At 46.1% G+C, this 18126-nt stretch overlaps 1 protein-coding gene across 1 annotated transcript in view; it reads right to left on the minus strand.

Moving 5' to 3' along the window:
* Nucleotides 1-5556: 5556 nt before the first annotated feature.
* Nucleotides 5557-18126, minus strand: part of TMEM132C (transmembrane protein 132C) — a gene marked incomplete at its 5' end in the record, with an annotated part of 187102 nt that continues 174532 nt past the window's right edge. Inside the window, 4 exons of the mRNA XM_083873973.1 lie at nucleotides 5557-7443; nucleotides 15203-15394; nucleotides 16541-16814; nucleotides 17614-17819. Coding sequence (XP_083730099.1) covers nucleotides 6226-7443; nucleotides 15203-15394; nucleotides 16541-16814; nucleotides 17614-17819 — 1890 coding nt within the window. The 3' untranslated portion in view covers nucleotides 5557-6225. The remainder of the gene's footprint in view (nucleotides 7444-15202; nucleotides 15395-16540; nucleotides 16815-17613; nucleotides 17820-18126) is intronic.

The following is an 18126-nucleotide window of genomic DNA, read 5'->3' on the forward strand; positions in this document are numbered from 1 at the left end:
TCAGCATCTGGAGATTTTTATGCCCATTACCTCAGCCAGGAGCTGACATCAAACTTCCTGCTGGAGGAACATTTGCTCCCTGGGCAGGTTTGGGGCGTTGGGAAGGTCACTGGGGATGCTGTGCTGGGAAATGGGGGGATCTGGAGCTGCTCCTCATCCCTGTCAGACTCTGCCCCTCTCACAGAGCCCTGGGCTGGCCTGGGACAGTGGGAAATGGGGCCTTGATTTGCCAAAATGTTTCTGCTGGAGGATATTAAATCCTGTCAGACAGTGCATGGAAAGGCCCTGCAGCAAAATCAGATTAAATTAATGGAGGGGCATCGTCATGGTGGGCTCAGCTTTATGGGGTGTTCAGTGTCCTCACACCAGGGAGGAGTCCCTGGGTAGTTCTGCTCCTGCAGCTGCTGCTGAGTGACACCGATGTGACAATCCTGAACTTTGGGGAGCCTGTGGCTCACAGGGGGCTCTGCAGTGGCACTGCAGCAGCCTCACAAGCTCTAAACTCAATTTGGGAACCAAAAACTTTCCCAGCATCAGAAAACACTGATGTGAGAGCCCTCAGTGCCCACCCCAGAGCTCCCCAGGGGGGTTGTGCAGGTCTCACCCCAAAAGGAGTAAAATCCTCACTCCAAACCAGTAGAGAGCACAGCAGTGATGGAAATGACCCGAAGATTGCAGAAATCAAACTGAGCACACATCCCCACCCTTCACAAACTGCTCTCTCCTCCTCCCCTTCAGCAATAAAACCTGCCCCCATCTCTGGCCACCCCTCCCATCCCCACAAACACAAAACATGGATTGTACCAGTTCCATCAGCACAGCTGACAGCTCAGTCTGCAGTCCCAGGGCAGGAATTGCAGCTCCAAACACCCAAACAGTGCAAGGAACCTGCAGGGTCTGACACAGAGCTGCCAATCCCCGATCCCCTCCACTGTGAGGTTGTGGAAAAACTCCCCAAAACCTCCTGTGAGGTTCCCCTGGGAGCCAGGCCCAGACAATTACAGGGCTGCAATCTGTTCATGGAGGGAATTGTGGCTTCCAGGAATTCAATATTTGAGTTCAGGGCAATAAACCTGCCCCTGGCAGTTCAGGGGCTGGGAAAGCTGCTCCAGCTGTCCCACTGTCTGCTGCACCCTCAGTGGCCACAGAGCAAAGCTGCTGCCCAAAACCTCCAGATCCAGGGGAAATGAGGGGGAAAGGAGTTACCAACTCCTCTGAACACCTCCAGAAATGGCCATGAGTGCCTGGAGTGCACAGAGCAGCCCAGGGATGGGCAGATAACCAGCTCAGGGTGTCTGCAATTAGCTCAGGGTGTCTGCAATTAGCTCAGGGTGTCTTTTGCAACTTGACACAGCTCAGCTGAACATCAGACAAGCTCCATGATGCTCCTTTGACACTGTTGCTTCGCACAAAGAGCTTTAATTCTGAGCATCAGCATCAAAAGAATGGGCCTGAGTTTGTCCAAAATAAGTAATCAGGAAGTTACTCGGTAATTTCCATCATTATCTCTGTCTGCTGCTGCATCTCTGCTGACAGCTCGTTTTTTGAGCCCTGAAATGTGGCCTGGGAGCATTTCAAACACAGCAAATCCTCTCGCTGCCAGGGCTGCCTGGTCTGGGGGCTTGGCAAGGGGAGGAGGAGGAGATGGGGAAGCCTTTGGGGGGGTCAGAGTCCTGTTCCCAGCCCGGTACAGCTGGTGGAGCACCAGGAGCTCATTGTCCCCTGCTCTGCAAAACCCAGGGCCTTTTCCAGTCACCTCTCCCATCTAATCAATGTCAGAGAATTTCCAGAGCTGAGGGCAAGTGAGAATGCTGGGGAAGGAACAGGGAGTGCCCAGCAGGGCTCAGGATCCAGCAGGATTTGGGATCCAGCAGGACTCGGGATCCAGCAGGATTTGGGATCCAGCAGGGTTTGGGATCCAGCAGGATTCAGGCTGTTCCCAGTGGATGCTGCACTGGGCGGGGGCTCCCATGGCTGTGCACCTCATTCCCTTGCCAAAGGTGTGCCAGGACAAACAAACTCAGCTCCTCCTGCTGATTCCCACACTCAGCACACTCAAACCACAAAACCTCCCCTTCCCTCCAGGCAGAGCTCAGTAATAAAAAAGAATAAAAGCAGAACTCACTTTTTCTTCTCTCCCTTCTGTCCCATTGCCCTTCACCTGCCCATCACACCCATCACAGCTCCCCCCAGTCCTCCCCACCTGCCCAGGCTCCTGTTCCAGGTGATTTCACCCATTTCCCCTCCAGCAGGCAGCTCTAACTCTGCTCCAGGAAAAGGGGAACGTGTTCACCCAGCTCTGTGTCCTCTGGGGGACATGGAGCCACTCACAGCTCACATTTTCATCCTTCACAATGGGAACTCCTCGGATGAAAGGCTCTCCTCTGAGTGCAAATTATTATTAATGAATTCCTCTCCTGGCTCCCTGACAGGGAGATGAGCCTTGCAGCCTGTTATCTGTGCAGCCACACAACCTTGGCAGGGGCAGAGTCCTTCTCCTGGCTGAGGGGAGCTGTGGTGCTCCAGCAGCTCTCCCTGCCCCATCCCAGTGCCTCTGGAACTCAGAAATGGAAATCCTGCCGTTTGACCCACTGGGAATTTCTCAAATAAATGATATTTCACGGCCCAGTGGCTCCCTCCCTGCTGAGGTGGGAGTTGATGGTGGCTCGCTCAGAACGGGGCTGGGACAGAATTTTTGGTCAGTGCAAGACAAATTGAAATATTTCAGTATAAAGCCTCTGAAGCCCCATGATCTGTGGCTTCAGAAAAATTAAATGTGAAAGCAGGGCTCAGATTTTTTTCCCCTTTTTTTTACCTGCTTCTGTTCTTTCCTTCTTTCTCCTTCCTCTTTTCAAATTCAGCCTGTTCTCCTCTGCACAGAGCCACGATTTGGTCACTTTGCTCCTGTGCAGCCACCAGCACTGGGGCCCTGGGGGTGCCACCCCTGGTGGGTGCTGCACAGAGCCTCCTCCTTAAAGATGCCCCTGGAATTGTGCATTCTGTGCTCCCACAGTGCATTATTTCATATATTCTGTGCATTATTCCATATATCCTGTGCTCCCACAGTGCACTATTCCATATATTCTGTGCACTATTCCATACATTCTGTGCACTATTCCATATATTCTGTGCTCCCACTGTGCATTATTTAATATATTCTGTGTTCCCACAGTGCATTATTCCATATATTCTGTGCATTATTTCAAATATCCTGTGATCCCACTGTGCATTATTCCATACATTCTGTGTTCCCCCTGTGCACTATTCCATATATTCTGTGCTCCCACTGTGCATTATTCCATATATTCTGTGCATTATTTCAAATATCCTGTGTTCCCACAGTGCACTATTCCATACATTCTGTGCACTATTCCATACATTCTGTGTTCCCCCTGTGCACTTTTCCATACATTCTGTGCACTATTCCATATATTCTGTGCATTATTTCATATATCCTGCGCTCCCACAATGAGTTATTTCATATATTCTGTGCACTATTCCATACATTCTGTGCTCCCACTGTGCATTATTTAATATATTCTGTGTTCCCACAGTGCATTATTCCATATATTCTGTGCAGTATTCCATATAGTCTGTGCTCCCACAGTGCATTATTTTATATATTCTGTGCATTATTCCATACACTGTGTGTTCCCCCTGTGCACTATTCCATACATTCTGTGCATTATTCCATATATCCTGTGCTCCCCCTGTGCATTATTCCATATATTCTGTGCACTATTCCATATAGTCTGTGCTCCCACAGTGCATTATTTCATATACTCTGTGCATTATTCCACACATTCTGTGCATTATTCCATACATTCTGTGCACTATTCCATACATTCTGTGCTCCCACAGTGCACTATTCCATACATTCTGTGCACTATTCCATACATTCTGTGCTCCCACAGTGCACTATTCCATACATTCTGTGCACTATTCCATACATTCTGTGCTCCCACAGTGCACTATTCCATACTTTCTGTGCACTATTCCATACATCCTGTGTTCCCACAGTGCATTATTTCTGCCCCAGCACTGTATTTCTCACTCCTCTGCTGTTTTTTTGCTGCAGCTCCACGCTGTAAATGCCTTTTCCCACCTCAGGGACACCTGTGTTCTGCCAGAGTCATGTAATTAATTAATTTAAAAATAAATATTAATTAAAAATTAATTATTAATTAATAAATTATTAATAGATAAATAAATTATTATTCCAGGTGTTGCCCAGACCAGGGGCAGAGCCCTGGGGCTGCTGGAGGCACAGGGATGAACAAGGGGGATGGTGGCCCTGCCCTGCCCTGTGCTGGCTGAGCTCTCCTCCCATCATCATCATCATCATCACCACCTTTGCTTCACCAAGGAAGGGTCAGAGCAGGGAAAAAGCCTTCTTACACCTCTGTTCTCCCTCAAAAAGTGACTTAAATCACCTTCCAGAAATGACAGAGGAGCCCCCACCCTGAGGAAAGAGAGGTTAATTTGTCAAGCCGTGTAAAGCATTTTAATTACAATTCATATAACAGGTATAAATAAATATTACATTCTTTCAGTCTACAATGCATACTAGGCATATCTTGTTAAAACGTCCAGCTATGTTATTGGGTGGCAGGATTGACTTTGTCCAAGTAAAAAAAAAAAAAAAAAAAAAAACCAAAAAAAAACCAACCCAAAAACCCCAAACTACGGAGTTTAGTAATTAAAAAAAAAAAAAAAAATCCCAAAAGAACCAAACATGTGGCAAAAAAAAAAAAATTCTATAAAATAGCTCCAGGTATTTCCTGACCTGGCTTCAGGAATATTTTCAGGAATATTTTCAGGAATATTTTCAGGAATATTTCCCTCCCTCCCAACAGGGTGCCGCTCTCCCAGTACAGGGAAATAAAAATTTGGGGGCAATCAGGGTCTTTCTGTCCATTCCTCTTCTTGCTTTCAGAGCTTGATGAGAGCTGGTGACATCAGAATAAACAGAGAATTACAGCACAAAATGATGAATTCATGAACCTGGTGCAAAAAAAAAAAATAAAAAAAATAAAACCAACTCAAAAAAACAACAACCCAACTCCAGGCTGTGGATATTCATATTGGGCCTGTGAAGGTCTCAGTTCCAGGTTCATTTCTGATCCACCAGTGGGGAATTCCCATTTCCTGGTACTTGTGAAAGCTTTAACCAAAACCAGCACCTCCTTCCCTCGGTGAAACGCAGGAACTTTGGTTGGTTGGAAACTTAAAATGAGCAACTAAACAAACAATTCCAAACCTGAAAGGACAAATGAAAATTCTTCCCAACAGAACATTTTCCCAGCTAGGGGGAAAAGGAGGCTCAGGCTTTCAGAAGAGACACCACGTGGGAATTATTAGTCAATACTTATCCCCTGAATTCTGTAAATGACAGGAGACTGTTTACAGCCAGCTTAGAAATAGAATGTTCTTGCCCCACTGTGAACTGACTGAATTTGAAATTTTCCTGTTTTCAAGATATTTAAGAGAAAAAACACAAGAGGGAAAATGATTCTGTTTCAATTTACAGGACAAATGGAAAAGTAAAAATGAAAATAACCAGATATTTTCTTCCTCCTTCACGTGGAATGACAAACACATCTTCATTTCAAATGAAGGAATGAAAAGAAAGGGCTTGAGTACCAACATAAAAAGTCTCCTTGTGGGTCGTATGTCCATAACTGTGATGTTTTATTGGAACCAGAACAAGTGAATATTTGCCTCTTGCTTATCCTTTTCATGCTCTTATGTTCTCTCATTTCTTTTTTCTTACAGATATTTTTGGTACCGTGAAATATTACTCCCATTATTTACTTGTATGACCCATAAAAACGAATTTTCACCACTTCATCTTGCCCAGTTCATCATATTGGTCATACCATGGACTTGTTCCTTTCTGATATTTGTATTTGTATTCTGCTTCCTAAACCCACGAGTAGCAGAACAACCACTGGGGGGAAAAAAAACAAAAACAAAAACCAAACAAGAACAATTAAAAAAAAAAACCAAAAAAAACCACAAGAAACGGACAAAACGAAGCAAAGAACAGAACCACGGACAGTTTGGCAAATTTCTTTCCCTGATTATAAAAAAACCTGCCTCATCACTTCTCCTGGCGACCCCTCCCCATCGCCCATCCCAATATATACTGTAGAACTGAAGGCATCAAGGTGTGGTTAAACCCCAAAAAAAAACTCCAAAAAAAAAACCCCCAGGCCAGGGGAGCTACGCTTTGTCCTTAAACTTCCCCACGTAGCTTCGTATCTCTTTGGAGTCCCCCAGGTCCATGTCCTGGCACACCCATTTAATGTCATCGTCGTTGCCGCCCAGGATGGAGTTGACGGTGGGGCAGCCGTCGTCGGGCGGGATGGTGGTGAACGTGGTGAACTTCACCCTCTTCCTCTTGGACGTGGGCGAGTGCAAAGGCTCCACCTTGTGCTGCTCCTTGCCCGGCCTCCCCCCGGGGTCTGCAGCCCTGTGCACCTGGCCCTGAACGTTCCTCTGGGCGCTGCCGTTGAGCAGCAGCAGCTGCTGCCCGCCCTCCTGGCCGCGGTCGATGGCCGTGGTGCGCTCGTCCCGCCGCGGCGACGCCGATGACGACACCTCCTCGGCCGCGTTCTCCAGCAGCTCGGCCTCGTTGCCCAGCCACACCCAGTCGTGGGAGTGGGTCATGGTGGTCTGTCCTTCCACCAGCACCTGCTTGTGGCGGTACTTGAGCGCAAATGTTGCGCAGTTGATGAGGAACACCAGGATGGCCAGGCAGAAGACGCCCAGCAGGGCGTACATGCCGATCTCCAGGTCGCTCAGCCCCCTGGGGGTCTGCACCAGGTCGTTGTCCTCCATGCCAGCCCCTCCTTTGGGCAGGTCCACCTGGGCCGGGAAGTTGGTGAAGTCGATGGGGATGTTCTGCAGCTGGCTGTCGTCGGAGAGCTTCCCGCCCTCCAGGCGCGTGTTTTTGATGACTTTGTTCTTGAGGATGGACTTGGCCGTGGTGCTGGCCTTCCTGAGGGGCCCGTCCTCCCTCTCGGCCGAGGAGGAGCCGCCGTAGAGGCGCCCGTCCTGCCGGGGCTCCTGCTCGGGGCCCTTGTGGCGCCGGTCGCTGGCGCGGTTCTCGATCTCGTCCGCGTCGTAATCGCCTCCCGCCTCCGCGTCCGCGTCATTCTGCCCGAACTTCACCCTGATGCTGCCGCTGCCCACGGCCAGGACACTTTTCCTCTTGGATTTCTGGCAGGCCTCGGAGATCATCATGTCCACCTTGACCAGCGTGCCCTGGCCCTCGCCCTCGGCGGCCACCACGGGCCAGGGCAGGGCGGGGCTCTGGTGGACGGAGACGACGGCGTCGTCCAGCGACACGGCCGACAGGGAGAAGTCCTTGGGGTCATAAATGTCCAGTGGAGTAACAGAGCTGTCGCTGAACTGGATCCAGGTGCTCACCACGGCCTCCTGAAAGGACAGGGAGATGGTTTAAAGACAGGGCCTTCAATAAGTCAACTCAACACGCTGCAGCTCATCAATCTCTCATCAATCTCAGCTCTGAGTGGCAGCTGGAGGAAATGGGACACGGTGACTCTGCACTGCACAAGCCTCGAGTGATGGGGCACAAAACTGGACACATTTGTCACTCAAGGTTCCACTGTCACTGGAGGAAATGGGACACAGTGACTGCTGTGGACCCGATATTTTCTGAGCCTGAGAATTGCTGAGCTCTTCCCAAAGGGAACTTTTCAACCGTTTTTGTTTTTCCCAAAACCACCTTGTGTAAACAATATTCCTTTCCCACGACAACAGGAGTTGTTTGCTATTTCTGTCACTGAGCCAATGGAGAGGTGTCAGCCCTATGGACCAATAACTGCCTTTAGCACAGTGTGTTATAAAAGGTCTGAATGGATTGTAAATAAACCTTCTGATTTCTCCTGCCTCCTGACTGGGGTCAAACATCTTTATTTCGTGTCCTATTGCAACGTGACTCTGCAAATCAAACCAAGCCTCGAGTGATGGGGCACAAAACTGGCCACATTTCCACTGTTACCCTCCCTGCAAATGTTTTTCACAGGGACAGAGAAAATAATTGATAAGGGATGTCTTTATTACCAAGGTACCCATTAGCAAGGTACAATTTCACAAGCTCAGGAAGGAAAGTCATTCCTGTCGTACAAAAGCCAAAAGAGGCAAATCACAGAAATTACTAGAGGCACTTGACAGAACACTTATTTTCTTCGTGTTCCACATGCACAGGTGTCATGAGGAGCTGTCAAATTAAGGCATAAGTATCTCAGCAGGAGCAAGGAGCTACCACAGTACCCTGGAAATGGCTGGAGCAGAAGATTCATCTGAAAGAAAAAGACTCACAGAACAATTGCCATTTTTGCTGGAGAAAGATTTAAGTAAAATGCACTTTTGTCCTCGAGATAATTAAGAAGTCCATCAAAAATTCTGTGTCAAGAAGGGGAGGAGGATGGGGATTCTGGCATGATCTCTACAATAAAAATACAAATGGCCTGGATTTAATTTGGTCTGCCCTGGTGCTCTGCAGGTAGCACTGTTAGGAGTCATCATTAGAAGCAAACACAGAGCCAGAGGTCAGCTCTTTGCCTTGTGAAATCCCATCCAGATGACACAGATATTTACTTCTCCACACCTCAATAGCTTTCTTTGCAGGACATTTCCTTAATTTTTCATTTGTTCTGTGCCTTGCCTGCGCAGCCAGCAGACGGCCAGGCAGATTGCCAGAGTGCAACTTCCCACAGAAGTGAAGCCCTTTCCTTCCCACACTTCAACCACAAATGGCTCTAATAACTTCACACTTGGGTACATCAGAAGGACTGGGCTGAAAAACCAGCACTGGGGAAAAAAAAAACCAAAACATTGCCACCCTGGTAATGTCCAGTCATAATACAAATTTACAGCTTAATATGGTTTTCAATTGGCTGCAATTTGTTCTGCTGTGGTTATAAACAAAGGGAATTGCCACCCTTCCAGTTGAATTTAAAGCTTTTCAATGAAAACAGCAAGGGGCATTTAGCTGGGCAGAAGGTTGGGCCGTACTGAATATTTGATTTCCAAAGCAATATCAGCAAGTACTGGAGGGACTGAAAGAGGGAAAATAAGTTGTGGCACAACAGGAAAGAAGATGAAGTTCTTGGTGATTCAAATTTACTTCAAAGAGCTGAAACGGAGCCAGGGTGGCTCAGAAGCTGGGAAGGGTGAGCTGCATAAGGAAATTAAAACATCTGATCTTTCATTAGAGAAACAAGCCTGAAATGGCTGAACAGACAAACACAAAGCTGCAGGGCACAGCTCGAATTTCCATCATGGAAATCCATAGCAGAGCAACCTCCTTCATAGGAAAGCAAAGGGTTTGTTGTTGTTTTATTTCAATGGATGTGTGCAGAGAGAAAAGGATTCACCTCCTCAGGCAATTCAGTTCCCTGCTGCCCTCCTTCCCCCTGAAACAAAGGTCGGCCTCGTGTGCCACTGGGGAAGACACACTGACTTTCCATCAGGGAAAACACCAGCATCACTTCCAGCACATCCTGCCTGTGGTACCAACTTCTGGAGAGCAGGGTGAGAAAAAAAATGCAGGATTTTGTACAGGAAGGGCTGGAGATGATGAGACTTGAACTCCCTTCCCAGGTGGGAACATCCACAGCTCCCAATCTATTTACGTCACTGAACCCTTCGTGCATTTGGACAAAGTTACCAGCAACTTCAAAGCAACTTTTATTCTTCACGCCGCTGCTCTGCAATTCTGCGTTCCTGGTTTTATGAAGCGGAGACAGAGAAAAATGAGATGGCAGTCAGCTAAAATTTGCAGGCACACATGTGATTTACTGTAGATAACAGAGGTGTGCACTGCCTTAGCCATTATTTTCCACCTGCATTGACGTTTTTTATTTTCCAGAGAACGTTTCTTCAGAGGAGGAACCAATTTTTTTTTCACACAACAACGTTGTCATGCCCATATTGTGGACAACGTTAATTAAAAAAGGAAAGAAAACAAATGAGAGGAAGAGGGAGAGGGTTTAAAAGCCTGCCAAAATATATTGTATCAGCCCAAATATTCTATTTGGCAAGAGATCATCTCCTCTCCCTCACATCATTAAAGGAAAGCCAAAGGCAGGGCAAGGAAGTGAATTTCCCAAATGATTATAAATTCTGAAAAGCTAAAAAAGAAAAGAAGAGAGAAAAAGGGAAATGATTTAGTGCCACGTCCTTCAAGGAGCTGTTTCTGCAAATCCTGTGCACCGCATCCATAAATCCCCCCCAAATCTGTGACAAGGTCCTGCAGAAGATGAAGATGGATTGGAGCCTTCTCACCTGCAGAGCTGCTGCCCCTCGTCTCCTGCCCTCAACACTGGGGTGACAAATGCCTGTGCTCTTGAATTATCAAGCCTAAACCAAGAGTTTGAGGGATTCTCTTGCTTTCCAGCCTTTCTTTGCCCCACTTTTCCTCTCTCCACACACACACAGAGGTGCTCAGGTGCATCCCCAGAATGAGAGACCCTCAGACACATCAGTGCCAGAGCAGGAGGAGCTGCAGCACTGACTGGGATGTGAATTGGGCAGAGAATATTCATTAGGTCACGTTAATGACAGCAAAATCCAGTCCAGACATGTAGAAACTGCTTCCCAGACATGTAGAAACTGCTCCCCACGACCACTGTTGGTTATCACCAGGCCTTTCCTTAAGCACAAAAAACTTTATCAAGACGTATTTTGTCTGAATTTTCTCTTTGCTGTTCTCTTCCCCCATTACAGGTGTAATTCCAGCAGCTCCACCACCTTTTCTGGCCTTGAATTACACTGTGGCTTATCACTCCAAAGAACACCATTTGATAAATCCTCCTGGATAAACTGGGTGCATTTATTTTAGGGAATTCTGCTGCTTAGAAACACAGGTCAGGATATTTGATTTTATTCCACGCTCAGAATAAAGCGGCCTTTTAACGGTCTCCATCCACTCCAGCACAAATAAAAGTATTTGTGAATAAGCCCTCAGTTGCTGGGGTCAGCTGGAAGGGTCCTGGAGTGAGGCAGGACATCAGAGGAAAGAAATGGTTGGTTCTGCAGAAAACAAACACATCCCTCCCTCAAATAAAAGAAAGGAACACTGTTCCCAGCAGCTTCTCTTAGAGCAGCTCTGACTGCTCTGTCTGGGGACTTGGATGCTGGAATGGATTTCCCTCACAATTTTATCACACGAAATATCAAAGTATTACATATGCATTTATTTCTAAGCCCGTGGCTTGTGTAGTAAAGATTGGGCTTGATGGTTATGATGTGGAAATGAAAGGCAGCCAAGACTCAGATCTCAATTCAAACCATGCATTTCCCCCACTGTGTATTTCCCTCTCTCCTTTTTGTCCAATCTGCTAATGTGACACTCCTTTCCAGTGGGAATTTGCTTGTGTTTGCAAGGGAAGAATTCAGATTCTTATCTAACAATGCACCCCTTCTCCCTTTCCCATGCTGCTGGATTCCTTTGTCATTCCTGTGAGCCATTTCCACTGCTCTGTCAGCCTAAAGAAGATAAAAATGTAAAGAAGATAGAAATGTAAAGAAGATACAAATGTAAAGAAGATAAAAATACAATTTAAGTGTATTAAATGGGGTAACGAATCCACACCATAAAAACACTCCCAAAATCTGTTATTAACTGTGAGATGCCAGTGAATTTTCATCAGTGGTTGGCATGAAGGTTTGCCAGGAGCTGAACCAGACCATCCAAAAGATGGGACAGAGCTGTTCTCCTGCCCAGGGGTGCTGGGCACCCTCAGGGCTGGATCTCAACAGCCACCACACCTGGGAATTGAGGGAAATCACTACTAAAGTTAAAAAGATTTTCAGAAGCTGCCAAAGCAAGCCTCAGAAACAGAAAAAACAGACAACTCAGAATTAGCTGCTGCAGCCTGAAAGCAAAGAAGGTACAATGACACAGCAAACGAGGACATGAAACAATAGTTTTGAGTTTTTAGGCTTGGCCAGGATAGACCTTAAGGCTGCAGAAAAATATGCTTAGCGAGATTTTAAGCTTAAAATAGATTTTAAGCGTTAAAAGATGCTTAGGAAGGTTTCAAGTGTAATTATGGGATATTGTTTATTGTTAATAGAAAACAGCCAAGCAAAGATTGTTTGAAGCAGGTTTGTGTGTGCTGTCAGTGACTGGTAGAACAGTTGTCTTTGAGCTTTAGCAATGTGTTATTGGCTGGAAAACTTTTAAAATGTCCTGGAACAAAGAGATCTTTGGCTTCTGCTGGCAGAAAACTGTCCAAACCCCAGTTCTGAGGCTGATGCTGCAATAAAGGCTCAAGGAACATCTCCCATCCTGTTTGTGCAAACACCAACACAGCAAACACCAGAATTTGGCTTTTAGAGAGCACCAAGATTGCTCTTTTTCCCCTGAGAAAAACCTCTGCAGCTCCCCAGCAGCACTGGGAGACACATTAATGCACACAGCTGTTTATTAAAGGCTTTTTTCTTCTTCCTTCACTGACCCATTTCAGTTCATTAGACCCCATGAAATACGCCACAGTGACAAAAAAAAAAAAAAAAAAAAAAAAAAAAAAAAAAAAAAAAAGCTGGATATGACTGTGAGTTTCCCTGCAGAGAACCCTTGAAGCTCACTTAGATCAGGAAATACTTAAACATTGTAGGTTTTCTGTTGTTTACATTTTGGAGAAGCCTTTAAGATGACAGTGTGGATTTAACAACCCTCAGCAAAGCCAAATAAAAACAGCTTTCCTACCTGAGCAGATGGCCACCAAAAATAGATCACTCACAGCTACAGTCTCCACATTTTTCAGAGGATATTTCATCTTGGATATTTAAAAGTTGGCCAACCTGTGTCTATTTTTAGGCACCTAAATCACTGATCCACTTTTCAGTGCCCACGAGCTCCCTTATTGATTAAAAAAATAATATCTGAGCTCAGCATCCCTCAAGGTCACCTTGACACAGCAGGTAATTAGTTGCTCTGCTATAGATAAAAGTATTTAAAGGCATCCAAGGTTAAAAAAAAAAATATATATATATATATATAGTCTTATCTTCCTTAAAGTGCTTTGTGGTTTTTGGATTTCTTTTTTTGTGGATTTGTGTTTTGTGCTGCCTGTGCAGACAAGGTGTGGTCATTGTAATTAAGGTATATTAATTAAGGTAATTAATGGGTCACTGGAAGAAAGCCACAGCAAAAATTCTGGATTTTGTTTTCCACTTGTATCAGTGAGGTTTGCACGAGTTATTTGGGCTTTTTATAAACTTGCTTCATGTTCAAGGACAGGCTCAGTCCTGGGCTGTCTCCTTGGAAAAAACCCTCTTTCAAAAGGGCTTGATTTTCACAAAACACTCAGCATTTGCCTTCAGAATTCCAGCTCAGTCAGGATCTCAGCTGATGCACTCCAAACCATGAGTCACTTCTTGCAAAATTTAGCCACAAACATCCCCACATTTGCATTAATCTTTCTAAGGGAGAGTGACTTAAACCTCATATCCTTCATTCAAACTGCAAATGAAAGGAGAAGATGTCTGTGCCTCTACAGGTCACTCCTACACCATTTCCTTCCGTTTATTCCCCACTGTGAAATCTATTCCTGTCTCCTTTTCTGCTGGTGGAGATGATTTCAGCGACCTGTAGAGGAGCAGCACCTTAAACCAAACATCTCACTGCAATCATTTCAGGATTCAGGGGCTGGGAAAAATAATTTCGACCCAAACCACGTTGACAAGTTTTTCACTCTTCTGTATTAATTCCTTTTTCACTCTTCTGTATTAATTCCTTCTTTACTCTTCTGCATTAGTTCCCAACTTGCCAACTGCAGTGACACACGATGACATGTCACATCATATTGTCACACCAACAACGGGAGGTGTCACCAGGGCCACCACTGGCACAACCTGCCAGAACCTGATGCTGATAAATGTCTTTTCATGCTCAGGACAGATCTGACATAAATCTGAGAAGCTGGGCAGCCTCTCCAGATTTCACCAGCTCTGTTATCTGCAATCAAAGCCACAATTCTCCCAGTGCTGCTGCAGATGGTGCTGTGTCCTACAGGACAGGATTGGGTTAGGAAAACTCCTTTTTTTTTTTTTTTTTTGTTTTCACAGCCTTTTTCTGAAGACAGTGTGCCAGATGTGGTTTCTAAGCCCTGAAGAAGGGCACAAATGGGTTAATTACATAAGATCCTTATTTTTTTACAGGATGCAGCAAATGGAACAGACGGGCACCGTGTCCTTCTGGTTTGGACATTTCCCTGTCACTAAGTTATAAAACAAACTGAATTATTTTTATGTTCCAGAAAATTAGGTGGCAATAATCATGAAAATGGGCCGTAAAACTTGACTTGAGATCTCCCTGTCTGTGTGAGAGGAAAAAAGCAGTTTCTGCACGAGGAGTGGCTGTGGACAGATTTAATTGCACAGTCCCAATTTAACCCTCAAATTAACAGCCTGAGGAATCATGTTCCAGGGATGACCCTTGGCTTTATTCTGGGCCACTGCTTGACCTGATCTGGTGCTGTTCTCCAAATTTCTTTTCCACAGAAGTTGTGACCTGAGAAAAGCTGTTTGAAGGACCCCCTTTAGAGAGATGGGAATGTGCTGCCTTAAATTAAGATCAACTGGATGATGAAACCCCCCAAAATCCATATGAAAAATAAAAGGAGAGGTGAGCCTGGCAGCGTGTCATGGCTCCAGGAGGGAAAAGAAATGTATGTGGCCATCTTCTGCCTCTCCTTTACAGCTCTTCAAGATTTTAAATTGTGACACACTGAGCTCTGTGCTCTCCAGCACAAAAACCAGTGTGCTCATACAGCAAACAGGATCACTGACCAAAGGCTGCCTGTGCAGTGAAAACAACTCAGGTTCTTTAGCTAAAAAAGGCATTAAAACTGTAAACAGCATAAACTGCAGTGTAGTTTGAACTTTGACTGCAGATGAAATCCCTGTTGGAGGGGAAGAAATGACAAGGCAATTCCAGAGTATCTGCAGGGAACAGGAATTAACATGGACATGCACTACAGCTAAAGTCTCAATTCTAAACTTGCTGTGAATTATCATCTGGACTTCACACTGATAAAATCCTGCCCCATCCCTAAAGTCTCAATTCTAAACTTGCTGTGAGTTATCATCTGTACTTTACACTGATAAAATCCTGCCCCACAATCCCCAGAAGTGAACCCAGTAAATTCAGAGTGCCCATTACCTGCTTAGGAGTGTGGAGCAGCTCTTGGGCCACAGCTGTGGCCACGATGGCCCTGCTGGTGGCTGCACTGGGCTGCAGGAAGAGGGAAAGGCCAGACACCAGCTGCACCCCCAGGTCTGTGATGGTCACTTTGTCATCCAGCACAGTCACTGTCTTCTCTGCCAGGATGGAGTCAGACAGAGGAGACAAAACCTTCGGGGGAAACACAGAACAATCAGCTTAGGAAAAGGCTGATCAATTAATAGAACCGTTCTTAAGGTCATCCCAAAGCTTTATGCACAGAAATGAAGAGCACATGGAAAAAGGAGTCTGATTTCATCAGCAGGGTCAGGAAACCTGAGTGGAGAGGTTATGGCTGAGAACCATCCAAGACTGGCAGCTGTCCTATCCCACTTGTGTTATTTGCATTATTTCACCACGAGAGTGGATTTAAAATTCTCCTCTCCTGTTACTCTGTCTTCCCATGAGGATGAGCTCATTAAACCTCCCAACTACCTCAAAGGGAGGTCACCAGCCTGGGATTTGTCCTTCATTTCTTGGCTTGGAAATTCTCATTCCTCTGGTTTTTACTGTTTCTGATGGAACACTAAGACAGTAGAACATCCTTCCCTTTGCTGAAACTAAGGGCCAGGCTGCTCTCCTTAGGGCTCTATGGATAGCCAATTCATGTATATGTTGTCTTCTCCACCTTTCTCATATCCACAAAGATTAGCTTTATTCACCCTTTGTGCACTGGCTGTAGTAAGGATTGGCATGTCCAACCATGTCCATGTTCCTACACATGCTGTCTTCTCATATCCACATAGATTATCTCCATTCCCCCTTCTTTGTGCCCTGGTTTTAGTAAGGATTGACATGTCCAATCCCACCCTGAGGTTCATACACATGCTGTCTTATATCCATATAGATTATCCCTCTTCCCTCCTATTTGTGCTCTGGCTGTAGTAAGGATTGACATGCCCAACCATGTCCGTGTTCATGCACACACTGTTTTCTCATATCCACAAAAATTAGTTCTATTCACCCTTTGTGCCCTGGTTTTAGTAAGGATTGACATGTCCAATCTATGTTCATACACATGCTGTCTTCTCCACCTTCCTCATACCCACAAAGATTATCTCTATTCCCCCCTATTTGTGCCCTGGCTATAGTAAGGATTGACATGTCCAACCACATCCATGCTCATGCACACGTTGTCTTCTCATACCCACAAAAATTAGCTTTATTCACCCTTTGTGCTCTGGTTTTAGTAAGGACTGACTTGCCCAACCCCACCCCGAGGCTCTGGCAGTGTGTGGCACCCCAGGACCCCCCCAGGCCCCCTGCCCAGAGCAGTACCTGCATGGTGGTCATCCCCACTTCCCGGCCGATCAGGATCCTGCCCTCCTGCAGCTTGGCAACGTGAGGATCCTCCAGCTTCATGAAGTCCCTGACCAGGTCTGTGATGTCAAAGTGCCAGTCGGGGCCCAGCAGGTAACTGAGCTGTCCCCAGGGCCCCGAGTCCTCGGCCACAAACTGTGTGAGCACCCTGACCGTGGCGTGCTGGTACTGCAGGGTGCAGCCCCTGCCCCTGCGCTCGTCCTCTTCATCATCATCACTGTCCCTCGTGGGCCTGGGGCAGCAGGGAACAAAGCAGGGAGAGGTTTGAGAACCTGAGAGCTGCATCAGAATCTTGAGAATTCCATGAGGATCTTGAGAACAGCATGAGGATCTTGAGAACTTGAAGTTCTCAAGAACATCAGTGAAAATTACCACTAGGGAGTGCTGATGGAGAGTGTGCCCTGTTGCACTGATTTTACAGCCTTCTGGTGTTTTTACATTTTTACTGGAGCTTTCTCACGATTTGTAAGATAAACGAAGAGTGATGTTTTGTAAATAAATTCCTTCCAGGGGGAAAGACAAATTGATGGACTCCTGGTTTGACCAGTGGGGTCAGAGGAGTGTCAACCTCATCCTCCCAATCACTGGTCAAACTCCAAACTCTATTTAAACCCTGAATCAAAAAATAAACTTCTTCTTTTTTGTCACTCTCAACCTAAAAAGTGAATGTCCTTCATTTTGTGTCCCCTAGCAACAGTGTCCCCTTAATCAGAGCCCTCCCTTTTTGGATTTTTGGACTGCTGAGGACCCTTGGCCACCTCCCATGAAGAGGGAACACACAACTGGTCTGTGCCACTTTTTCCTCTGTGCTGCCACCTCCAAACAACAGCTCTGCCAGGGGACCTCACCAGAGTTCCACACTGGATTTTGCTGCCCAAACAGAAGGAAAAATCCCACAGCTTTTAAAGCTTTACTGCATCTGCAGACTCCCAGTGCACAGCTGGGGATCCAGCACTGCTGCTCCTCAGGGGAAAGAGGCTGAATTTCCTTTTACAAATCGCCCAAGAAATGGAGGGAGGACTCAAACCCACCTTTTGTTGGAAACCACAGGGACTCTCCAGCCCTTGATCTGGCTGAGCTCGGTGTCAGAGATGTCGATCTGGAGGGGCAGGCGAGGCACCCACACGGTGATGTGCAGAGGAGCACTCAGGTACTGGTAGGTGAAGTTCACCAGAGCGTTCACCTTGCCCTTCATCTCCTTGCCGTTGACAAAAACATAGTCACACCTGTCAGAAACCTGAGAGAGGGGAAGGAGGAAAGGTGACGGCTGTGACAAAACAAGCTCCAAGCCCAAAACAAGCAGAAAAAGGCTCCCTCCTCTTCCTGCATGTTAATTGTGAAAAACGAGGTTCGCTTTTTGGTAAATTTTAAGAAATATGTTTAATAAAATAATTAAGACAATTAGGAGATAAAAAAAGTACGGCCGGCCGGGTGACTCGGCATTCAGACAAGTCCACACTGTGCTATCTCAGAGACAATTTTTAAATACCCTTCTTATCACAATAGTTTCTGAATTCCATAAACCAGTTTCCATATTCCAGCAA

The sequence above is a fragment of the Zosterops lateralis genome, assembly GCF_965231275.1.
Source record: "Zosterops lateralis genome assembly, chromosome: 17".
Taxonomy (NCBI): domain Eukaryota; kingdom Metazoa; phylum Chordata; class Aves; order Passeriformes; family Zosteropidae; genus Zosterops; species Zosterops lateralis.